Below are 26,121 nucleotides of genomic sequence, written 5' to 3' on the forward strand. Positions count from 1 at the left end.
ACAATCTGGACAGCTTGTTAACAAAAGCAATAATAGTTTATGTTGTACTTATCCTTGATTGAATTAGTAATTGTTCTGTTTCTCTTTTAGGTTATGGTCAGACTGGTCCAGTGGTTCAGAGAGGTGGATATGACTCCATTGCTGCTGCTGTTTCTGGTCTCATGCATATCACAGGGCATGAGGTACAGTGCATAACTTACAAATTTCATAGAGTCTTTGTGCCATATACCAAAACTAGCTGCTGCATGGAGCAAGTCAGCCTATGCTGACATATCTGTTGTGCAAACCCTCTTGAGTCCAACAAGAGGTCCCATCTCTGGGAATCTAAGGCAATAATAAACTTATATACTTCATGTATCTCACTCCTGGCTTGTAAAGAAAATTGCTCAAGAAACAGAAAATTAAAGAAAAAAAGAAAAATCCTAAATCTCCAGTGAATAAATTTACAACACATGCTAACCTGTTAATGGCCACTTGTAGTCACTTCAAGGGCTGTAATAACTCTCGTACATTGTCAACATTGTTGACAGCTGGATGATTGAACCATACCTATGAGTGTGAAGTCTCACTGATGCTTAGATATTGATATTCCCTTTGTAAAAGTGGGACTTGTGAAGCTATCCAGAAAAATCTGACAAAAGCTGTGTGTTTTTAAATCATTCTGTCTGCAAATAGGAAGACAGATGCTGTGTATTTCTGGAGAAGCTTTATGTGCTTACTATTCCCACTGACACCCAAGATCTTTGGTAGCTGTGGCAGTGCAGGAAGCTTAAGAGTAGTTTAGTATCTGGATTCTAGAGGTATACAGAACATGTGTCTTCACCTCAGAAAAATGCTGGTCAAATAAGCATTTAATTAAGCCATCCTGAATCACCTACAGATGCAGGGAGTGTGGTCCCCAAACGTCCCTTTTCAAGTGAGGCAGTGTTACAAGTCTGTTCTATGCATTATAAATTATAGATACTGTTCTGTGGCAGTGCTCCTGGTACTCTGGAGGCAGTAGTGCAGATTTTGTGAGCACACTACTTGCATGTTCTAGATAGACAAGGAATTCACAAAGTGTCAGCTGTTCATGTTTGAGTAGGTTGTTGAAAGCTAACCACACATGATCTGGACACAACTCTATTGTAGTGTTGATATTCTGCCAAGAGTCTTGTTTTCTACTGAGAACAATGGCAAACATCAGAAGTTTGTACTTCTGGCAAATATTGTTACCAGAGTTGTCCTTTTTATTAGGGAAAAAAAGTCAAAACCAAGCATTTTTGGACTGAGTAACCTGAAACATCTTGTGCCTAGTTTCCTGAGACTGTCCATTTCTGCTGTGTTATTGGTATGTACTCATAGGATGCCCCATCTCAGAACATGAGAAGGCATGAAGTTGAGTGCAGTCCTTACAGTCTCTTCAAATATATGATGCACATATGCACTAAGCAATGGCTGATCACAGTAATTGTAGTGTAAGTAAATATAATATTGTGTCTGTAGAAAGGAGGTTAATGCTTCCAATGCAATGCCAGAAACTTCATGCACACCTCAAAATATACCAATCAAAAATAAAACGGAATAAAAATGGTTAGAAAGGGGAAGATGTTAGTACAACTTAAAGAAAAGTTTATAGAAAGATTGAAAAACACAGGACTTTTGTACAGCTTTGCAATGATATGTGAATACCAGAATAAATAACTGTTACAGTGAATAATTGCATGCAAGTTATATTATGAAAGTAATAGTCCTTAGTGGCTGTTATGAAGATGGATTTTATTAAAAGATTGTGTTAAGATCTACTGGAAAACCAGATGTTTGCATCACCTCACCAAGACCTGAGGTAATATAATCATAGGAATCCTTGTTAGTAACAGCTTCATCTGTTCAGTGGTGGCCTCTTAACAATTCATTCAAACTCAGTCACTCTTTTGCATAATTAAAATAAACATACTAAACTTTTATTTTTCTTTATTTGAAGTTGTTTATGTAGTATTTCCTCAGTTTCTCAAAACCATTTTTTGATGTGTAGAGGGACAGTATTGTTTCAAATACTTAAGTAGTCAATGACTCCAAAAAAACAGATGTGCTTTTTGTTGCTGTAGTGAAAACTTACCCATCATTTACTGTAAAATCATATTGTATGATTGTTTGACAGTTACTTTAAAGTAGCAAAGTATTATTAATAGTAAAATGTTCCATTTTTTTACATTTATGCTCATCTGACAGAATTGTGTTTAAAGTTTCACAAAACTAAGTCTGAACAAAAGTAGAAAACTTTGTTTCAGTAAACATGTAGAAAAGTGGCTGAAGAAAAAAGAAAACAGAATTTCATGTCGGTTTTTTTTTTTTCAAATAAAGCTTAAATTATTTGCTGACTAGAAAACATGGAATTAATGGGCTAAAAGTAATAAGTTCATTTGAAAGGGTAGACTAGGGTCAGATTTTTTTTTAAGAATAAAATAGAAAAGGCCACTCTTATAAACTGAAAATGAAAAGAAAAAGAAAAAAAAATATAACAGATGGTGTTGGTTTTTTATTTAACTGCAGTAGCTATAGATAATCAGCATAACATCATCAGTGCAACAGTGCTCTTTGGAAATGCCAGTTTGGTAAACAAACCATTGAATGTTCTTTCAGGATGGTCTTAGAGGCATCAGCTGAGGCAGCAGACAAATTTTAATGGATCTGAGCAGCAGCAAGAAAGCATCCACATACATGACTGTGTTGTTTAATGTTGAGGTATACTTATTCATGTAAAGGTATAAATATTTACAGTTCTTAAGAAAGCATTTGAATAATAGGGCATTAAATTTTTTTTCCTGTATCTGACTTATACAAAAATGTATAATCCAACAGCAGTATATATTCTTTTCTGTCTATTAAAAAAAACCAAACCAAAACAAAAGAGTTTGCTTTATTTTTCCTTCTTTTTTTCCCCTGGTATCACTTAATGGTAATAATTTTGAAATGCTTCTGAACCTTGAACTGAAACTATAGCTTCTGCAATATTGCAAAATTATTGGCACAAACAACTGCATTTGTGCTAGCGTTGCTTTTGCTGATTGCACAAAGCCAAGCATAGTAGAATAGTGTTTTTAAATCACAGTTTAGTGTCCAGAAACCTGCATGTGATTCAAGCTCTTACATATGTAGTTGATTATTTTTATATTAGAAGTGTATCACACCTGTGAAATTTGAAATTCTATTGTGTTTATGAGGGGAATCTGTTTTGTGTAAAACTCTAACACAAATCCATTTTGAACGAAAGTAGTTGCTTCAGGACACATTCAGATTTTCTTTACATAAGTTAAAATATGCTAAAGGACAAAGTTTGCACTGATTACAATTTTATTGTCCTGGACAACATAATTTATAGATATTTCCTGGTTAAACACCAGTTTCAAGTTTCATATTTGATGAACAGAGAGCTTTTACTTAATATATTCAGATACATCAGTGCCAGATGAATATCCATTTGATGAAAATTTCTATGACTCATCAAGGCAATAACTTGAAATTAATTAGATAAAACCCAATTTGGTTACAAATCCCCTTCCATCTCCTAGTGGATTATTATTACATGTGGTCTTCAATATCTGGAGTACCTTTCTGGTGGTGTATTCTTTCTTGAGGAAAAAAAGCATTTTTGTCTTACTGAACATGAGACAGAATTTAATCTGCAACCCAGCAAGGCCATTCTTTGGTTTACTACCAAACAAATTGTTATGAAAGAATATGCATGGTGTATATATACCTCAGAGCTGTTGGAAAATACAGCCATTGCTGGTTCATATTAGCTTCAGCAATTATTTCACATCTGTAAAGACTACTGGACGTAGAATGCTTTTATTAAGCATGTCATTTCAAAACAATTTTCATTTTAAATGAATGATTTTTTTATTATTGATGTAAGTTTGGGAAGAGAAATAATGCCAAAGGGAAAAAAAACCCCAAAACTCAGGGCAATAAAAAACCAAACATGTTGTGGGTATATCTGGACCAGAATATGTCGACAAATTGTTAGGAATTTAGCAAACAGCAAAAATTAGGAACAAAAGTGTAAACTACAAGATTGCACAATAGCAAAGCACAGTGATTTAAAAACAAAAGGTCTGTTCTACTGGTATGAATCTTTATCCTTTCAAATAAGGAAAGGGCAAGTCCTGATGCTGCACCTAATTTAGGGTTCAAGCCGGCCCACAAGGCTGGATGGCAGCTTTGTTTGCTTAAGACACATTTTCCCTGGCTAGGGCTACTGTTGGTCTTCCTAACAGAACAAGAATATAATTTTTGTCTGGCAGGGTGGTGGTGTTAGTCACTTTTGAAATAACTTGCTTGAATTAAAGATACTTACTTTGCCCAGGTAACTGGTATAATGTGAGCTACACAAATGTACTGCTGTGTGGGTAGAAGCTCTGTCTAAATGAAGGTATTTCTGTGCGTGTGTAGCTTTATCCTTCACGTAAAGCAGCTAGTCCTCAGTCTTGATAGAAAGACCAGGGATGGCTAGAAATTGTGTGGACTGCTTCTGAATGCAGAGTGTTAGGATAAAGCAAAGCCAACATGTTAAAAACAACATAGCAGTATAGTGCTAGTAGTTTGTAAGAGTGCTCTGTAAGGGGCAATAGTGAAAGTAAAGAAATACGAACTAAGGTCAGAAATAAAAGGTAAACTTTTTACTGAGGCAAAGGAAGTGTTAGCTTTTAAGCATTAGATAGGATATTAATTATTAGATAGGATATTATTTAAGCATTAGGAAAGGTATTTTATATTTATCTGGACAAATATAACAAATATATTAAAATAATCCAAATTTCTCCATTTTCAAAAGGTAGTGTTCTCCTTCGAGGGTGTAATTAATGACACTGAAAACAGTGGGAAGTGTTTTCAAACTAAGAATGTTGCAGCATATCTGTTCACAAAATCAAAAGTCTTTTTAATTTCTTCTTAACCCAGTGAATGCAATGAAGTAGCTATAATAAAGAAAGAACAATTAACCAAACTGATTAGTTGCAACAGATAATATGAGTTGTTTTGGTATTTTTTTTGTTTTGGCTGGGTGTTTTTGTAAGTGTGAGTGGTTTTATGATGTGTGAGATTTTTATTTTTTTGGGTTTTGTTTGTTTGGTTTTTGCGGTTTTTTTGTATTGGGGTTGAGGGTGGTCCCCGACAATACTTTTTAGGGTTCTCAGCTATCAGGGCAATAGTGGCAAAAATGAAAGAAGAGTGGTGTGATGACCATGACTTAGCAACATAAAACACTTTAATAATAATGAAAGTAAAAGTGGGACGAGGCCAAAAAATCCAAATATACTAACTAAGGGGACAAGGTCTCCTTAGGAGCCAGTGGTCAAGACTAAAATGCAGAGTAGGAGAGGGGGTGGAGTCGAGCTTAGGGTCCAATGGGTATAGGGGAAAGGTGCAGAGGTGGAGTAAGGGAAGGTAGGGTCCAATGGGGTAGGCTGGGTGGAACACTGCATCAGGTGAGGGCCAATGGGGATACAAGGAAGGGCGAACATTCTAGGGACTGGGAGTGGCGATGATCAACTGGAAAATGAAGGTTAGGAATATGTATGAGGCATCAACATAGGCGATCCCGTAACTCAATGGAACTTTCCCTTCTGGGATCACCATAACTCAACAAATTCCTCCCAAGGCCTAGGGCTGGGGTACAATTGTTCTTTAGTAATAGTTGCCTGACCTGGAATACCAATCAGGCTGACTCCCACATTTTGTTTGTTGGTTTTTTTCCTTTTATTTATCTGTAGTAGCTCTGAGGAGCAAAAACCTTCTCATGGGCTAATAAGTGTTCTTGGTAGGCCTGTGCATATAAAAGTGAAGAACGAATGTTCTTGGTTTTCTCCAAAGCTGGGTACAATGAGGTTGGTAAATAGCTGGGACCTTTGAGTTGTGTTTTGTATTGGGAAGCTGAAGTGCTTAGTGTAGAGTCTGGAGAGGGAAGAAATAAGAAATTCTTCAAAAGGGTACTACTTCCTAAAGCAGTGTTCACCTTAATATTGTGTAGTTTATGTATCATCCTATGGATATCTAGGCTATAGATAGTCATAGATTAATCCTTACTGTGGTTTGAATGAGAGTAATTTTTTAAAATTTTTTTAATTTGGTGTATTTTATACAGATTTTGTAATTTTTAGTCAATTTCATCATATGAATAAAATATCATGGAGCTTTTTCCATCTTATAGAGAAAATATTGTCCTAAAATATTGTCCTACTGTCTTTTGTTTCAGAATAGCTATATTAACGCAGTTGATAATAAAATAAAAATTTTTAAAGAAAAATATAATAACACATATGACTTGATATTGGACTTGTGTAAATCCTCATAGTGGAAAGGAAAAATGATGGTGAAAGTTTTCTTACATGAAGCCAAGGCACTCTTTATTTAATAATTATCAAGAAACAATTATTGCAGTCATATTTAGAAGATTATTATTACAATAATTGCACTTAGCAGTTTAGACATGGCTGATTAAAATAATTCTGTAAATTTAATTTTATTGAATTAATGCTGAATTGGTTTAAATACATTTATGATAATTTGACAAACAGTCATTATTTATCAATTGTAATGGTTTTAAGTTGTCTTATGATAGGCTTACTTGACTCTGGAAGAGTCTCATTAGCTTTGCACTGTTATATTTCTTCAAAGCTTGAAAACTTAAAAAAAAGCCCAAACAAACAAAAAGTAAGACTTCAAAATAAGGAACTGTGATAAGCTGTGATAGTCTGATCACCTGACCTCAAACTTTTCAGAGTAGGAAATGGAGAATATTACAGAAGAAGCACTATGATAAAAGCCTAGCTGGGCTGAAATTATAAGTTCATTTGACCATTGATTTCAGAGGGGATGTATGTCATGCCAATGATTACAGAAGTTCTGAAATACATAATACAACATGAAGATTGTTCCCTTGATGCTAGAAAAGGGATGGCATACAGAAAAAGGATATTTGAACAAACAACTTTTCAGTGAATCCAGTCAGAAGGAGATAAATTTGCACGTACTTGCATGTATAATATTTACACGTGTAAACAAAAATTTGTTTTTGTTTTGTTACTAGAAACCTGGAGTGTGTATAGTGAAAAATACAAAAACGAGCTTTGGCTTGGAGAGGAATTGAAGAGGTGGGAACAAAAGAGTGTGAGAAGAATGAAGCAATATGGTTCTGCCTTCTAAACAGACAGACACCTCTGTCAGCATACTATAGAAATTGTTTAGGCCTTTGGCTTCTAGACATAATAAAGTTCAGTCTTCACTAGCTTCTCTTGTCTCTAACATTATCTCTTTTCCTTTTGCAGTGGTGAGTTGAAGCATTATGTTATTTGGGACAAAAAGTTGTATGAGAAATCCTTCATGATTTGCAGTGTGTGGCATCACAAAGTGGCAGTTTTGTGTACATGCTGCAAGAATACCTGGTTTTCAGTGGTAGTTTTTATACATGAGTTCACTCAAAGATTTCTTGCACTAAATAATTTCTTGCACTAACTGCAACTCAGTGCAACTATCCAACCCATTCCTTTATCTACCAGGCGGCCAGTTTAGAGACAAGCATGTCATGTGGGATGGTGTCAAATCCTTTGCACAAGTCCAAGTAGATGACATCACTCACTCTTCCCAGATCTACTACTGCTGTAACCCCATCATAGAAGGCCACTAAATTTGTCAGGCACAATTTGCCCATAGTTGAATCCGTCTTGGCTGTCAAAAATCACCTGCTTATTTTTCATGTGCCTTAGCATAGGTTCCAGGAGAATCTGCTCCATAATCCTGCTGGATAGGAATAGGGCACTTGTGGGCCCATAGTTCTCTGGGTTTTCTTTTTTACCCTTTTTAAAATATGGGGGCTGTTTCCCTTTTTCAGTCAGTGGGGACTTCCTGCTACTACCATGACTTCTCAAATATGATAGATGGTGGCTTAGCCTACAAATGTGCATCAAGTCCCATGGGCTTATGCACCTTCAGGTTCCCTAGATGGTCTTGAACCTGATAATTTCCTACAGCTTATGGTTCTATGTTGCTGTTTCTCCAACAGATACTGAGGTGGCTGAAGCCCCCCATGAGGACCAGGGCTTGTGAATGTGAGGCCACTGCAATCTATCTATTGAGAGCCTCATCCATTCCATCTCCCTGGATGGGCATGTAGCAGGATTACAATATTGCTTGCAATTGTTCTCCCTGTGCTCTCAGTCAGCTCTTCATCCATCCTGTACATACATCCCATTACAAACCACCACACACCCTCAGTGAAACTGTGTGCTCCAGCTGGTCATTGGCAAAGAGGGAAGCACTGCCTCCTTGTCTCCTTTGCCTGTCTTTCCTAATGATCCATATCCCTGAATTCCAACACGCCAATCACAGGCATCATCCCACCATATTTCTTTCATGCCAATACCATCCTACACAATTGTACTATCTCTGCTTGTTTTCCTGCTTTTAATTGTTTATTGGTTTTTTTGTTTGTCTTGTTTCATTTTGGGGTGTTTTCTTTTTCTTTAGGATGGTGAGCCGGTTAGACCAGGAGTAGCAATGACAGACCTCGCTACTGGGTTGTACACATATGGAGCAATTATGGCCGGCTTACTTCAGAGGTATAAGACGGGAAGAGGACTACACATTGACTGCAATCTCTTGTCAACTCAGGTAGGAGTTGTAAAAAAACCTGCTTTTTGCTGTGTAGATGTTTGAACCTAAGAATACCACTTGTATATAAATTAACGTGCATTGGTTAGTATAACTAATGACAACAATAAGAATGACATTAGTGATCATTCTCTTAACATGCCACTCTGGTAGCAACCATTTTATATAACATGATTATTGTTACTACTGCACTAAGTTTGGTTTTCAGCATTTAAAATTAAACCTGTTTTGCCTTCTTCCTAATCCTCTCTCATATCAATAAATTTCAAATTGGTGAACCAAAACCACAGCAAAGGACTCCCATGTTCTTTGAAAACAAAGGTTAATCAAGGTTTATAATATCATTGAGATTGTAACAGTTGTAGTGAGTAATTGGAGACAGAACAGCCTAAGTAGTGAAACCAGTGTTGAAAGGAAGGCTTTGGCATTGGGTAACGTTACTTCTAGAGCAATTGAATAACTTGTGTAAAATCACCCAGAGTTTTAAAGGATCACGCAAGTTTCAAAGTAATGTAATCCAGGAGGTCTGCCTTTTGGCTCTGGGACTTAAAGAATGAAGTAAGATTGAAGACGCAGCATTATTCCTAGGCATTAAAGGCAGAATTGTTTTTATAATGAAAGATATAGCATATACTACAAATAATGAGAACTTTAACTCTTCTTTGAATATTTAAACACCACTGATGCAATGATTTATAATTTCTAAAAAGCAAGTGACATTGATTTGAGCTGCATATGATCAGATGATACATTCTGATTGTCTTACTGATGTAGGTACTTGCTGAGTAATTTATGTTTAAAAATTAAAAATTAAAAATTACTGCAGAGGAATTCTTATTTCCATTTTAAAATGTACGTCAAAAGCCATATTTAAAGCAAAGTGCTCTATTATTTTCATCTTTATTGAATTGTATTTTTCTTCACATTATTCTTGTCAGTGCAGTTGAGAAATGACAGTGCCCATTGTGCTAAAAGTTGCTCAGGTATGAGCAAGATGTTGGACATCTATATCATTGTGTGATAATAGTGATTGAGCCTAATGATTGAGGTTGCTCTTTAGTGCCTACTGCTTTTGTCTGAATAACTATTGAAATCAGAAAGGAGGGGAAATTCTTGTTTAAATCAATAAAGAACTTTTCATTTTTTTCAGAAAAACTGTTCATAAGAATTGAACTTAATTATGCTGAAATATATTTGCAAATGTTGTATCTGTATTGGAAATATGTCTAGAAAAAAGCAGTTCAGAAATATATTTTAAATATGTATTAAATTCTTATTAAATATTTTGTATATATATGGATGTAGAGGGATTTTATGTTTAAGGTATTGTAGTGTTTTGTGGCAGCTACTCCTTGATCTTTTTTATTTCTAATTTTATAAAATTACTTCTGATAATTCTTATTGATTTCCAGAGTAATTCTGGGACGGATGTGTGTGTTTAATTCCTTGTTCCACTGGTTTTTGGCTTTTTTTATATTAATGAAGTCTTCTTGATTATATTTCAATATTTTATCAAATGCTGAATGCAAGAAGAGTTGAAGTTAGGTGTTTCTACAGCTCTCTTATTTCAGCTTATTTTGTTACCTTATTTGTCTTTATAACCTTTTTCCTTGATTAGGGTAGATTTGTCTATACACAGCAGTGTTCTTATATTGCAAAATTTCCATCTGAACTTCCACATCATTGTCATTTTGGCCACTCACTAGCACACACAAGCGAGAGATTGAAGACCTGGATAAATGTTAGTGAGCAAAACATGTGACATGGTGTTTATCTTCTACATGATTTAGTTGATGCAGTGCTAAATGGTAAAGGAAAAGCTTAGTAGCTTCTCAGGGTTTTTTTAAACATTCCCTTCCTTGCTCATTGTCAAATTGTAGTTTTCTAAAAGATATTAAGAAATAAATGCACACTCTCATTGAAAAATAAATGGGTTTATTTACTTCAGTGCTGGGTAAATGATATTCAAATAATTTGATATATTGGAGCAGAGTATGGATAAAAGAGGTTATTCAGAAAACAGCTCTTTTGTTTGAGATTATCCTGCTGCTTCAGTCCAAATTAATGTTAGGGTGTTGGCCCAAGACTGTAATGAAAACATCTATTAAAATGGAAGAAGTATTTATGGAGGAGGTTCTAAAGTAACAAAAATAAAAACATGTGATTAATCCCATTAAAAAGATGTGTTAAAGTGAATGAAAAAAACATAAGTAGCAGCTGAGTCTCAGAACATCTACTTTCTTGGTTTGTTTTCTTTGCTTTTGTAAGACTGGTAGCTACTTATAAGTCTTTAAGGGTGAGTGTCTTTACTAAGAAAAATAGTACAAATCTGAAAATTAATGTAAATAAATAAATTACTTTCGCAATACTTCTGATGATTATGAATTTTTTAAAGGAAATTAGACAATTACTGTGATATGGTCTGGTCTTGAAAGAGACTTGTTTCCAAAGAGATTTTGTTTTACCTCCCAACTAGGTATCAAAATCTAGCTTTTCCTCATGTGATAAATGTTTAAAAAGAAGGACTCTGGCATTTCTCATGGATGCTGCCAAAAAAATAAGGGACCTAAAGTTTTAGACTTTCAGTTTATTAGGCTTTTGTTGGTGTTGATTAATGGTAGGATTTGGAGGTCAAACAGAGACATTGTGATAACTTTTCCTTCAGCATGAGTTTTGCTGAAGTGTAATCATTTTTAATGAGAAAAAAAGGAATCTTCTATGTGTGCTGAACCATCCTATTTATAGTGTTGTGACAACAGGGTCTTGTATGAAACTTCTTGGCTTTGCCATCATTTCATGCACTGAGCTAATCTAGCAGTGTGCTTGGATCTTTTGTTCATCCCTTCATCTGAACTGAAAATTGTGAACCTGGCCAATACATATGTCTTCATTGTTCAGCGTTGTTGACTTTGACTATGTCAGAAAGGAATAAATCCCCCAGGAGTTAAGTCACTCAGGTAATTGGGAAATTTTGAAAACTGCTTGGTTTATTTTATAGCAGAAAATATAGCATCTAAATGTCCATCTGTGTCTGCACTATCATTTTTCTGCATGCCTTGCAGAAATGCAAGAGGATTTAATTAATTTTTTTTTTTTTTTTTTTTTTTTTTTTTTTTTGGTGGAGGTGAGGGCTGGAGAATGCTTTTGATACTAATTTCCTGCACAGATATGCAAATAACAAAGAGCACTGAAATGAATTCACCTGCCAATAAAACTGATCTGAAACTTTTTAAAGAACAGTCCCAATGACTGGCAAGTTAATTTTGTATTTGGGATCTGTGTAGAACCAAATTATAAGTGAGATCCTGTTTTCTGAAGAAATGTTATTTAAAAAATATCTTAAAATACATATCTTTCTTTCAAACTCTGTGTTTTAAACACTTATTACTACCAAAGATTATTTCTTTCCCTACAACAAAATAGGATTCTAGGATTTTTTTGAACAAGAGATATGGTAGCCCTTAGAATGTGGTTTTGCAAAGAGCAGAAACTTTCTATATCTCTCATCTATAAACTTTTAACCCATGTCATATGATTCCTTTGAAATTTTTGACTTTTAGATGATTCACAGTTGTAAGCTCCAGACCTTTCAGCATCTAAATAGTGTTCTTTAGATGATACTGGTAAATAAGAAGGAAGTGGGGTTTGGATTTGGTTCCAATTATGCAATTGTGCCTTTTCTTCTGTTGTGGCTTAAAAAAATCTCTTGGAAGTTTTAATATCCTTCCTGTATTTAATTACGACCAGGCTCCAACAAATACTGTAATAAGTTTGTTTCATTTGGATTAAAAATCTGCAAGAAATATTTTACATTTAACATTTCTGCAATTTTGAAGTTTTTTTTTTTCCAGATTCCACAGACAGGATAATGTGGTTAATATTGTTTGTATAATATGATTGTTCATCAGACACTTCTCTGCTTCTAATTTCTATGCTTTAGTTTGTATTTGCCATAGCAAACACTTAATCCTCTTAAAATGTTGAAGTGACTCTCGAAAAACCTAAAAATTGGTATAAATTATTTTCTTTATTTAATTTTTGTGCTTAATTAAACTTAATTAAATTAATGTACTCAGTTTGCTGAAGGAATGATGAGCATTAGAAGCTGGTAGCTTTTGTTTCAACATCACATTTTCCCAAGATGATTGTGTGCTATCTATTCAGGGCTTTCATGGCATGTCTTTTAGCAATTATTGAGTATAGGTGTAACTGGTAACACCTGCATACTACCTGTAGCATGTTCAAGGCATCCTAGAATCCCTGAGAAATAAGTTGTGTGGAAATATCAACCTTGGAACTTAAATACTGCTCAGGTGTCTTGACTGCATCTTGCTGCTTCTCTGCTGAGAGTCACGCGCTGAATGAATACCAAAAGAAAATTGTCTTTTTTGGAGGTTATTGCATCTCGTTTTGGAGGCCATCTATGAGGACTGTTACAGAGCTGTCTTGTTTTTGGGTATGATTTGAATAAGTGGGTTTTTTACAAGCTTATAAAAGCATCATCTTTGCAAAATGTAGCAATCTTAATCTCCATCATAATAAAAAATTGAGCATGTGCTGTATGGCGATGTCATCTTTTTCACTGTATAGCTCTCATACGAAAGAATAACAAATTCTGAATTAATGTGACCATTTCTTTAAGCATATACTGCACTTTAAACACTTCTTGGCCTGTATTCTTGACAATTTCCATTGAGGACAGCTGTATAACTAAGAACAGAGCTTATCCCTCTGGGTTTTAAGCAGCCAGAATTTGATTGAATAGACCAGAAGACCATACACTCATGACAGTAACTCAATTTAATATTGGCCTCTGTGGAATGTGTGTTATGATTTCTAATGATTAGTTATGCAGTCATTGGTAGAGCATCCTCCAACTGGATCTTGGTTTTATTTAGAGGCTTTCTTTACTCTGTAAACAGAGTACATATTCAAATTGCTAGGGAATTTCTTCTTTAAATGCTACCTAACTAATTCTGTGTCTTTTTGTCTTTGCTACCATTGTTCTTGTGCTAAAGAAGCCTGAATTAGTTGCAGCTTCATTTTCCTGTGTTGTTCTGCCTGTCATTAATTAGAGAAAGACTAGAAAATAGATAGAAAAAATATGCCACTTTATTACTAAAAAAAACCAAACATGGCTGCCTGGAGTGGGTAGGGGAGAGAGTTTGAAGACAAAGGAAGACATTTCTTTAAATGATTTTTTTAATTTAGATGATCTTTAAATAAGAGTGTAATCTTGGAAATTGAATCAAGATGTTTATTACCAGATCAGATTTCAGAATCATGCTGAGTTTTAGGAGAAGGATACACTGGGTAAATGAAAGGAAAGGGGAATGATTTAAGCAACTAGCATCAGAAAAAACACATGTAGTGTAATCCAAAAGCTCACCTGCCCCTCTAAACTATTAAAAGTTTTCAGAAGTCATTCTAGAAGTTCATCAAATTACGATAGAGCCTTTGAACACATTGTGCTCCATTAATTTATGCAAATAACAAGTAAAAGGGTTGTAACTTGTTGGAAGAGATTTTAGTTTTACGCCATGGAAAATTTTAAATTAGCAAGACAGCTGATTTTTATGTGCTCTTGAGCCTCTGGAAGTCTAATAAACCTTAACAAGTGTGGCATTTTGGGGTATGGTGATGGAACTCTAGCTAAGGTTTCAACACTGCTTATTTTGGTTACTTCAGATAACTCTCATTAAAATTTCTCTGTAGATTATAATCTATTAAAAAAAAAAGAAAATGTGAAGTAAAGGATGATGCTGAAACACATTTGCAATAATTACTTCCTTTGGTCTGATTAAGTCCTGCTGCCAGAATTTCTCTTTGTATTCAGCGCAGTATTGTTTCTGTATTCAGTATTGGTTTTGGCTAATCAGTTAGACTGCAAACTCTTTAGAGAAATGACATGTGATTAGGCCAAAAGTCGTAATTAATTACTTATTATGTTATAGTGAAAGCTATTAAAAATATGTTCAGACTCTAATTTAGGACTTCTAAAACAGGTGTCCATTAAACTGTCTTAAAGTTGTAGAACCATTAAAGTTGAAAGAGATCCTTAAGATCATGAAGTCCAGTTGTCAAGCCAGAACTACCACTATAACTCCTAAACCATTAAATTACTTCATCCAGATCCAGACATCTCTTAGACGTCTCCAGGGATGGTGTCTCCACTCTGGGCTACCTATTCCAATGCCTGACGACCCTATCACTGAATTTTTCTTTCCTAATACCTGAATCTGCCTTGTCTCATCTTAAGACCATGTGCTCTGGTCCTCTCACTGCAGGCACAGTAGAAGAGACTGGCCCTCACCTCACTACAATCTCCTTTCAGGTAGTTTTAGAGGGCAATGAGGCCCCTCCTGAGCCCCCTCTTCTTGAGAACAAACAACTCCAGTCCCTCAGCCATTCCTCATGAAACAGGTTTCCAGACCTTTCACAAGCCTTGCTGCCCTTCTTTGGCCATGCTCCAGCACCTCAATGTCCTTTCTGAAGTGAGAGGCCCAGAACTGAGCCACAGTACTCGAGGTGTGGCCTCACCAGTGCCAGGTACAGGAGGGGGATCTCTGCCCGGCTCCTGCTGGCCACGCTGCACTTCATGCAGGCCAGGATGCCACTGATCTTCTTGGCCATCTGGGCATGCTGCTGGCTCATACCAGGTCCCTTTCTGCTCAACAGCTCTTGAGCCACTCCTCCCCAGGCCTGTCAGGCTCCATGGGGTTGCTGGGACTCAAGTGCAACTCCCAGCACTTCCCCTTTGTCCTCATGATGTTGTCCTCAGCCCATGGATTGAGTCTGTCCAGGTTTCCCTGCAGAGCCTTCCTACTCTTGAGCAGGTCCATGCTCCCACCCAACTCAACCTTTTCTGCAAAATTACTGAGGGTGCCCTGAATCCCCAGGTTCAGATCATCAAAAAAGATGTTAAACAGGGACCAGCCCCAAAACTGAGCCTTGGGGAACACCACTAGAGACCCACCACCACGTGGATTTAGTTCCATTCACCGTAACACTCCAAGCCTGGCCATCCAGCCTGGTTTCTACCTACTGAAGTGTTCACCCATTCAAGTCATGAACAGCCAGGTTTTCTAGGAGGATGCTGTGGGAGACTATGTCAAGTGCTTTACTGAAGTCTAGACAGAGTATACCCCCAGTCTTTCCCCCATCTACTAAGTGGGTCACTTGGTCATAGAAAAAGGTCAGGTTGACCAAGCAGGACCTGCCTTTCCTAAATCCATGTTGGCTGGACTTGATCCCCTGATTGTCCTGCATGTGCTGTGTAATGGCACTCAGGATGATCTCTTCCATAACCTTGATCAGAAATGAGGTCAGGCTGACAGGACTGTAGTTCCCTGAATCATCCTTCAGACACTTCTTGTGGATTGGCTTTACATTTGCTAATTTCCAGTCAGCTGGAAATTTTCCAGTTAACCGGGTCTGCTGGTAGAGGATTGAGAGTGGTTTAACAAGTTCTTTTCCTTCCCTCATTACTCTGGAGTGGATGAATGTGACCACCAATGTGAGTCTCTCATCAGAGTTCAGTTATTTATAAAAATGCCTTGTCTTGCTTTGAATGAATTTTTAGTATTAGATTTCTCTAATAAATATATTTGAAGTTATTTTTATTCTAGTGTCCTCTGTGATAAAACATTTTGGATTTTTTTTGATACTACTTAAATATTTTTGTAGATTGGTTGTAAGAATAACTTCTTTCTTTGGGGTATAATTACAATGTTGCCACTACTTAATTATGTAGAAGTGCCATATTTTGACTCCAGACTCATTGGTAATACTCAAGTCAAATAGAACTTTGGACCACATTTCTCTGACTTGCAAGCTGTGTAATAGCTTAGTAGATGAACTACATATGCAATATGAACAGCATTAAAATACTCAAAAGAATGTTCTGGGTGTTGCTTAATACTGCAGAGGCACAGAAATGATAAATTTGTTAAGCATCCTATTTCAAACATTTCATTGAATTGCATGGATTTATTTCTTGTGACATCCCTGCAGTGCATTAGCACCTAAATACTTGATGTGCAGAGATTTTCAGTGTTAAAACTAAAGCTGTTGATGTTCTGCTGAGGTAATGAATGGGATATTTCACTGTGATAGGGAGGCAACAGTTGCACATTTTTCACACAGCCAAACAGGTGTGACTTGTGTCTTTTCCTCTTGTCCTATCACTTGTTGCCTGGGAGAAGAGACTGGTCCCCCACTTCACTTCACTACAGCCTCGTTTCAAGAAGTTGTAGAGAGCAATAAGGGTTATCTCTTTTCTCCAGTCTGAACAATGTAAGCTCCCACAGCTCCTTACAAGACTTGTGCTCCAGGTCCTTCACCAGCTTCACTGCCCTTCTCCAGACATGCTTCAGCACCTCAGTATCTTTCTGGTAGTGAGGTAGTTCAAAACTGAACACAGAATTTGGGTGTGCACCAGTTCTGATTATAGAGCACTGCCCTGATCTTGTTGGCCACACTGTTCTTGGTCCAGACCAGGATGCCTTTGACTTTCTTGGCCACCTGGGCACACACTGGCTCATGTTCAGCTGCTGTCAAGCAGCACCCCCAGGTCCTTTCCTGCTGTGCAGCAGTCTGCCTGCAGCCTGTAGTGCTGCCTGGGGTTGTTGTGACCAAGTGCAGGATCCAGCACTTCTTGTTGAACCTCATACCACTGGCTTTGGCCCCTCAAGACAGCCTGTCCAGGTTCCTCAGCAGAGCCTTCTGACCCTCCAGCAGATCACCACTGCCACTCAGCTTGGTGGTGTGTGCAAACTGACTGAGGGTGCTTTTGGTCCCCTTGTCCAGTGTTGTTAAAGATGTTAAACAGAACTGGCCCAAATACTGAGCTCTGAGGAGCTAGTGACCAGCTGGATGTAGCACTATTCACCACCAATCTCTAGGTCCAGCCATCCAGCCAGTTTTGTTATCCAGCAAAGAGTGCACCCATGCAAGCTGTGAGCAGAAGAGGATTATGAGAAAAGACCAGAAACTTTACTAAAGTCCAGGTGGACAACTGCCATAGCCTTTCCCTCATCCACTAAGTGAGTTGCCTTGCCATAGAAGATCAGTTGGTCAAGTTGGACCTGCCTTTCATAAACCTGTACTGGCTGGGCCTGATCACATGATTGTTGGGTATGTGTGGCATGATGATCCTAAGCCTGAACCTTTAGGTGTTCCTTCCTGTATAATATGCAGCCTTCCTAGATTCCTTTGTGTCGCTGCTCACGATGAATCGCGTAGAATAACGACACGGACTCCTCTAGCTAGGTGGCTAAAGAAGCAATTTATTGAACGGCCGGACCACATTTATAGTGTGGTTCGCAAACTACAAACAGAACAGCAGTCCATTGGACAATTGAAGAAAACAAAAACTTTCTCACAAACTGTGAGAACTGTTTATCAGTGAAGCCCAGGTGTTAATCTTGTTATTAATTCCTTTTTATTTTTCCCCAGTGTTATCATCCTGAGAAAGGCTCAGGCTGGAACTGAGAAAACTGTCTCAGCCTGGGAAAGGTTCCCTTGCATGAGAAAAGAGAAAAAATTCCAAGCCCTCGCAATTTTCAGCCTGAGGCTTCAATGGTGTCCACACCTTTGTCCTACAAGACTTCGTCTCAAGGGACTCAAACAATCTCCTAAATAGGCCAATCTTCCCTCTGAAGTTCCAAGATAACTGTTCTCTTGACTGCCCTCTCCTTCCTTCTGCAAGAATTAAAAATTCTATCATTTCATGGTTGCTACGCTCTAGACAGGCTTCCACCTCCACCCAGAATTCCCTCTCTGTCCACAAACAACAGGTCCAGAGGGCCTTTTCCCTAGCTGGCTCTCACCAAGTGCAGTAGGAAGTCATCTTCCACAGACACCAGAGACCTCCTAGACCATTACCTCTTCGTTGTGTTGTATTTTCAAGACATCTAGTGTGTTGAAGCCCCTCATGAGAACAAGGGATAGCAATTGTGATACTTCTGCCAGCTGGTCGTAGAATATTCTATCTGCCCTTTATCCTGGTTGGGTGGTCTAAAAGACTGCCACCAGGATGTCTGCCCTGTTGGCCTTCTTGATTCTTACCCATGAATACTCAGCCCTACCATCACCATCATTCACCTTGAGAAAATCAAGACACAAAATGTGTCATAGTGTAAGAGAAATGTCTATACAATGTAGAACAATAAACTTTCCGTAAGTTGAATTTTGCCTGAACTTAGTAAAGCTGTGTGAAATACAGAACATGATGCATTTAATATTTCAATGCATATATAGTCTTTCTTCAGAGAGAATAAAGTTTTAAGAAAATAATTGTAGAAGTTTATGGTTAAAGTTGTCTGATATGTCTGTTATCAACATCTGATTTAATTTGTTAGAACACTGTCAAAACTTTAACTGTTCTGGCTGAATTTTCCGTGTCATGGAAAAGAAAAGGGATTTGTTTTCAAAGTTACTTTAAAAATGATTCATCTGTTTCCAGGATCCTGTTATGGGAAAATCCATTGATAGGCTTTTTTCTTTATTTCCTTTTTTTCTTCATGGGAACCCCGCTGCCTTCAGTTTTTTGATTTTGCACAGAGTATACAGACTAACTTTGGAGTTCTTGGTATTTCTAGCCCTGATCCTCTCCTTAATACGTGGGGTTTTTTTTTGTTGTCGTTGTTTTGTTTTGTTTTTTTTTATATTTTTAAGTAACAGGTTTCTTAGAGATGTTCCTTTGTAGTTATGAAGCTGAAACAAGATCTTTTCAGTGATTGAAGTAGTATTTTTCTTTACGCTTTCAGAAAAAAAAGGGTAGTATTTTTATTGTAATCAAGAAAATGAATTTTCTTTTTCCTTTCTTCAACTGGAGCTCATTTAAAAGAAACATTTTTTGTTTTCTTTTTGTTTAATATCAGTGCTGTCTAATATTTTCTATGGTCAGGATTTTTATTTTTGATCCTCCACATAAAATTCATCTGAGTGTGTAGAAGTTTATCTTTTGTTTGTTCATCTGTTTAATTGGAGACTGAGAAGACATAGGAGTCCTTTTAACATGTACTTACTCTTGTAACTCTATGTTGAATAGAACATCCTTTTGAAATTAGAAATCCTACATCTGTTAGTTGCATCAGTCTCTGCTATTGCTAGTGCTAATTGAATCTTAATCAGGAGCTTATCTCCATGTTGTGGGAAGCATTCATTCTGGTCTTTTATAAGCCCTAAATAGCCCATTAAAATAATTTATAGATCAGTTCTATTTTTTGTTTCATTTCAGTGAATGTAGCAGTTCTCTGCGATGCAAACACGTGTTTTTGAGGATATCTCAATTTCTCTATTTATGTATTCTAAACTTTTTTTTTAAATAAAGCAAAAGATGCTATCAGACATCAGTTTCAGGCAAAAAAAGTACTTACACAACTGTGTACCTTAAAGTCTGTTTTGCTCTTTTTATCTATCTTAAACTCTGAGAATTCATGTTCTAGATAAGGTATTCAAATACATTTCCATTTATTTTCTTATTATGTGGTTTGGGTTTTTAAAATGGTGTCTGTTCAATTAACACCTCGTAGCACATCTTTTGTGTGACTGTGGTTTGCTGTGTGGTGTTGGTCAGGTGGCTAACTTGAATCAGCAAATCCCCCATGCTGCATGTGATTGCTGACATGGATTTGAATACCTGCTTAAGTGTCTGCTTGGAAGATACAAGAACAGGACACTATAGGAAACCTGTGTTAAAATTCTAGTTATTTGTCATTAAAGATTTGATTTTATCTTAACAAGATTGTAGTTGTGGCTAGGATTATGGCTAGACATTTATGGAAAATGGCACTTCAGTGCCAGGAATTTTCTTTTGTGGAGAATTTATGATAATTTCCTGGAGTTTTGCATTAAGAGAAATCAGTGTCACTGAGTAGAAAACACTTTTTAACTGAAGAACAGTGTTTATAACATGACCACGGACATTTTTCTAAAATCCTCTTTAACAGTATTGTGTATAAGCCTTGGCCTATGTGATAGTAGTTTTACATTTTTTAGTTAACTTTTGCAGGCCAGACCTGCTGCCTTGATGCAGGAACACCATGGATGAAGCAGTATAATCTTGCTCCTCTGTGGGCAGTGACTTTGCTGTGTACTTGCCCTGCCTGTAGGTGTATGCCACTCTTGAACTCATTTTTAGCTTCTGCAGATCTCTCAACTTTGGGGCCAGATGGGTGGCCCTTACAAGCCCAAATGTAAGGTGATGTTTGTTGATAGCACCTGGGAATGCTGGTTTCCTGCTGGACCCCTGCATGATGGGCTGCCTTGAATTGTGGCAGCTCTCTTGCTTGCACAAGGCTGTGGTTTCTGCTGCCCAGTTCATTCTTGCAGGAGTTTGAAACACAATTTGCTGGCTGAAAACTGGTAGAACACTACCATTTATTGTGATATGGTGCCTGAAACAATGCTTAGGAATTGCATCATTAGCTGCAAGGGTGGGGATTGCCTGATGGAGATAGAGGTTTGGGGTTTTGATGTGGGTTTTTGGGTTTTTGGATAATGCAAAAATGACTCAAGGAGCAAGTGCTGAGAGTCACTTGATGCACATGTACATGGAAGGAGCTTCCATAATGGCAATAGGGAATAGCTGCAAAAGCAAAACTAGTCAAATGCTCTCAGTCTCAAAATACTTGTTAGGGGAAGCATAAACCAGAAATCATTAGGTAAATACTAGCATAGGATCAGTGATTTTAAGAGACTTTTTATAGCGTGAAGCAAATGTGAATTGTGGTCTTATGTTCACATTTTTCTCAGGTAAATATTTTTTTAATATGTCACCAGAAGTATGGAAAGGTGTAAATGGAAGATTATTGGCCTCTGCACAACTGAAAGCAATGGAATTTTCTAGAATTATTTTTTTCCTACAAAACTGTAAATTAATAATTTTGTTGCTACTGTAGCATAGCATAAGTTACCTATGCCAGCATAAAATGCCTGAGTCTCAAAGTTCCTAAGTCTACATGCCTGCTTTAAGAAAAAGCAAACAAAGAGCAAGATATAAATTAACTTGGCTTAGAGTCAAAGCATTGTTAATATATGTGGCAGGACAGCAGACAAAAAATTGGAGGGAGAAGAAAGTAAAGAATATAATTAAAATGTTATTTTCTCTTTCCAGTTACCTGTCTTTTGTTATTCATATACACTTGTTGAAATTGCATGTAAATGATTGATTGACTCAGCGAACTCATTGTAATAAATTATGTTTGATGTGCTATCTTGAAAAAAAAATCTTTTGAAATTCTGTCTCTTTTCTTTGTCTGCTGACCTTGTGGCTTCTAATATCTTGTTTCCCATCTGTCTGATTTCATCATAATCTGAGCATAACTTTTCAGACTTTAATGCAGCTCTCTTTTTGTTCTGATTTAAGTAAGTCTGTAACACAAATATGGGATTTGGCCATCAACAGTAATATTAGAAAGGAATGTTGAAATATGTGTTCCCTTTAGTCATGTGAAATAAAGAAATGCTTATCTGTAGATATTTGATAATGCATATTTACAGTGCACAGATCTGTCTCTACAAGCAAATGAATACAGGGATGTCAGTATCATTGTATTACATCTGCTTTAATGTTGTAAGTTCAAAGGTTACTTTTAAGGATTATTTCTTAATTAAAGGAAAAAAGAAATGGGTCTATAAGGTTTCAGGAGAGCAGTTTTAAGTATAGATTTTAAAAATACTTAGCTGAATATGTCATACAGATGTACCCAAACTCCAGTTTGAGAGATTGATTGTATTATAGATGTTTCTACTGCAAGAAGTGTCTCCAGCAGTGAGGTCCTGAGTCTTGAATTACAGGGGAATTTGGAGAAATAGACTTCCATTGTAGCAAACATTTTTTTTGGGATATCTTTTTTATGCTTATAGTTCAGTTTTGCTTAACAGCTGTAAGATATAGGTAGATCAACTCTTTGTGTTCTTTATTAATGACATAAATTGTATATGCTGAAAGGTTTTTTTTTGGACAGTGCCTTTTTAGTGGGACTAAGACTTTGGAGAGACCAAAGAGAATGAACTGAGCCAAGAAGAGAGAGAAGGGAAAGGCATGGTAATCCTGGGAAAGTTTCACGGGACAGTAGAAATAGAATCGTCTTCTGAGTTTGCTGAACATATCAAAAAGTTATGAATGTGGCAAAAGCCCACAGAGTTCACTCAGTGATGTATTTTTATATAAAACAAAAACCACTGATATATTAACTTTATTGTGGTTGATTTGAGTTTATTTCTTTGGTGATGATACTACAGCTATTTCAAATAATTAATTTTGTCTGGCTAATTTGACTATGAATAAGGTACCCAAATCAGAGAAGGAAGTCAGAGGAAGCCAAAAGCTTTTTTCCTTCATGATTTATGGAGAAAACAATAAGCTAATCTGTTTCATAGGCTACATAGGCATATGCATTCAAGCAAGTGGTCAGTACATTGACTGAAATGGAATTATTCTTTGTGCTAAGTAGCTAGTTGAGCTGAGACCTTGATACAGTCTGAGCGACTGTTAGGTCCAACATTGCCATCTTTGCTAAGCTCTGGCATTTTTGGTCCCTCGCTACTGAAAAAAGTGTGAAGCAGATGCTTTAGTAGTGAAATGTCAATATCTAGTGAGCATTATGTTTTAATCCCTTGTTTCTTAGTGTACTGTGAACAAGTGCTTTGGAGAAATCCAAAGTGATTTTTTTATTTTTCCATTGCTGTAACGCACTTTTTAGAAGTGCTTTTTTTTTCCATTACTGAAAATATTACATTCATCTCATCAAGGGCGCTGAAGCAATTTGCAACAATGTATTAAGATATATTTTTAGGGATAAAAAGTTTTTTTGTAAAGAATTTTGTTTATGAAACTCCAATCCCCAATTCTATAGCATAGAATGTAGAAAAAAATGGATAACATGAAATCTTGGCTAAATTACATTCAATATCAATATTTTGGGATTTCTGTTTTACTAGCTTTTAATTCACTATGTCCTTCTCAGAGTTAAGTTTGATACAACATTTCCTGTATGGAAAATGTGGAAAGTTAAGTGTGTAATTCTTTGTCTTCAGAAGTAAAAGCTGGTTGTAATGGATGCATCTCACCTGTCAGTGGAATTTGTTTGTAATGCATCAGCTGTGTAGTGTTGCATACAAATACAGAAGAATATCTAATGAATAGTATTTCATCATCACTGCAGAATCATTTTCTGTGGTGAAGAAAGTATCGCTATGAAGTGTGACCCCAAACTGAAAAATGGCAGGAATGATGGATCAAGGCTATGTGTTACTAATAAATGGCACACGCTCTCGTAATTCATGAATTCTCTCTCTATAATCTTGGTGTGTTTCATTTTATATTGCTGAGGAAAGTTGCAAACTAGGAAAAAAATTATTTCTAGATACTTCTAGTTCCATTTCCTTAACTACTGGGATTTTCCTGGGGACCAAAGAACAGACATGGTTCAACATTTTAGCTAAATGAAGTGACAGTGCGCTATAAAAAGCTGGACCTGAAATCCAGCTACAAAATATTTTCCAACAAAACTCAGGAATAAGGAATTTTATTTCTAGTTAGTATATACAAATATAATTTTTGTCAGTAGTTAGACTCTTATTTGCTGTATGTTTTCTTAGGTTTTCTGCTGTACTAAATCACTGCACCCATGATTTACAGTTAAATATTTTCTTTAAATATGACAGTGACACATTCACATTGTCTTTTCAGAAAAAATGGGGAAAGAAGAAGAAAATTAAATGAACTCGTGGGAATTCTGATATAATTCACATATTGGAATATGAATTATGGACTCTGAATTAATTATGTGTTTTGTTGTCGACTAGACTGATTAGTAGGTACAAAATAGTATAAACACTTAAGTCATCAAAGCAAATTTCTTCCATCTAATGGGAGAAATATGAAGTAAATAATACTTTTGGAAAAAATTGTTTGCAGGGTCTACTGTTTAGGCAAGCACTTGGATTTTCTGGTGCAGCTAGTTAACAAAATAAAACAAGTGCATTTTGTCTGATGAATTAGTGATAACCTTCCATGGTACCTGTAATGCTTTATTGTTTTGCTTGGCTTCAGATATTGTCACATACTATATCCCCTCTAAGAATTAAGAATAAAGAATCTGCTTTGGGTTATAACAAAACCACTGATTTTCATGCATTATTGCATCACAACTGTTTATTTCTTTTTCCTAAGATATAATCATGCTTACAATATATATATTAAAATGCTCAAATTCTGGTTCCTAAGTTAGCATGCTGTATTTTTCCAAAATTTAATATTTTTCTAGTTCTGACTAATAGCTTACTAAATCTCTCCTTATCTTCTAATGACAGATGATTTATCAAGGCCCACGACTTAATTAATATTGCAGAACATGTGGGGACCTGAAGAATTCAGAAATATTTTCCATAGCTCGGACATGTAAAATGAGAAGCATAGGAGAAAACTAAAAGATAATCTTGTAACTGAGGAAAAAATCTTTGTGATTTAAGCCTGGGATTGAGGTTCAGGAAATGGTGAGTTCTATCCCACAAATCCATCATGCTTCCCACTAGACTTCAGACAAGACACTGCTGCAACTGACCATTCTGCAAAATATTTAGGATAACACTCTCTTATCTCTCAAGGTAGTTTAATGCTACATATGTCCAACATTACTGGTGTTATAGGGAATGTATTAATTTTTGAGTTTATTGAGTTGTGCTTAAGCATTTCTGTGATATAGCTGTAGCTTGAGTTTTTTCTCATAGTAAAAAAAGTGTACAAAATGTATAATATCTAAAGGATACTTTTGTGACATAAATATGTTAACTTATGTATCTAAAGCATGTAGAAAGAAATCTCAGAGATGTTGTCAATGAAGTTTCAGCTTTCCTGAATATTATACTTTTTTTTTCAATTTTCAGGTTGCATGCCTCACTCATGTAGCAGCTAATTACCTTAATTGCAAAATTGAAGGAAAACGCTGGGGTACTGCTCATGGGAGTATTGTTCCATATCAGGTAAGCAGAAAGCTTAGGGGTTTTTTCCCTTGGAATTAATTTTTTTCTGTATTATGAGATTGAGAACCGACTTTTCCCATGACCTGTAATGTGTCTGTGTCGAGGTATGACAAGGTTCTGTTGTTCATTGTCATTTCTGCATTTCACATATTTCTTCATCAGCAGTAGATTAGTAACAGAACACTGAAATAGATCAAAGGTGTTTGCTGAAATTGGATGACTTTAAAGCTAGCATGATGACTTGATTGGTTTTCACCTAACAGAGAAACCTTTTTTTAAGGGTTACCTGACTTCCATTCCATACTAGTTATAAACTGAGATCTTTCAGTCTTTCCCCCCTGAAGGTTGGTGGTTTTATCTTGTGAGTCTACAAGATCAGTCTAAATGACTGAGATAATCTGGCAGTGCTACATATTTTTAATTTTCTAATGATTTTGCTACAAATCACTGCCTCAGTGAGATAACAGGTTGACAAAAGGA

At 36.3% G+C, this 26,121-nt stretch overlaps 1 protein-coding gene across 4 annotated transcripts in view; it reads left to right on the top strand.

Annotated features, from left to right (window-relative positions):
• The window catches only part of SUGCT (succinyl-CoA:glutarate-CoA transferase), a 315,428-nt gene that overhangs the window by 38,474 nt on the left and 250,833 nt on the right, over window positions 1–26,121 (top strand). For all 4 annotated transcript variants that reach the window (XM_056483688.1, XM_056483689.1, XM_056483691.1 and 1 more), the window contains exons 7-9: window positions 91–182; window positions 8,506–8,649; window positions 25,546–25,641. In XM_056483688.1, coding sequence (XP_056339663.1) covers window positions 91–182; window positions 8,506–8,649; window positions 25,546–25,641 — 332 coding nt within the window. The remainder of the gene's footprint in view (window positions 1–90; window positions 183–8,505; window positions 8,650–25,545; window positions 25,642–26,121) is intronic.

This window comes from Oenanthe melanoleuca, chromosome 2 (assembly GCF_029582105.1).
Source record: "Oenanthe melanoleuca isolate GR-GAL-2019-014 chromosome 2, OMel1.0, whole genome shotgun sequence".
NCBI lineage: Eukaryota > Metazoa > Chordata > Aves > Passeriformes > Muscicapidae > Oenanthe > Oenanthe melanoleuca.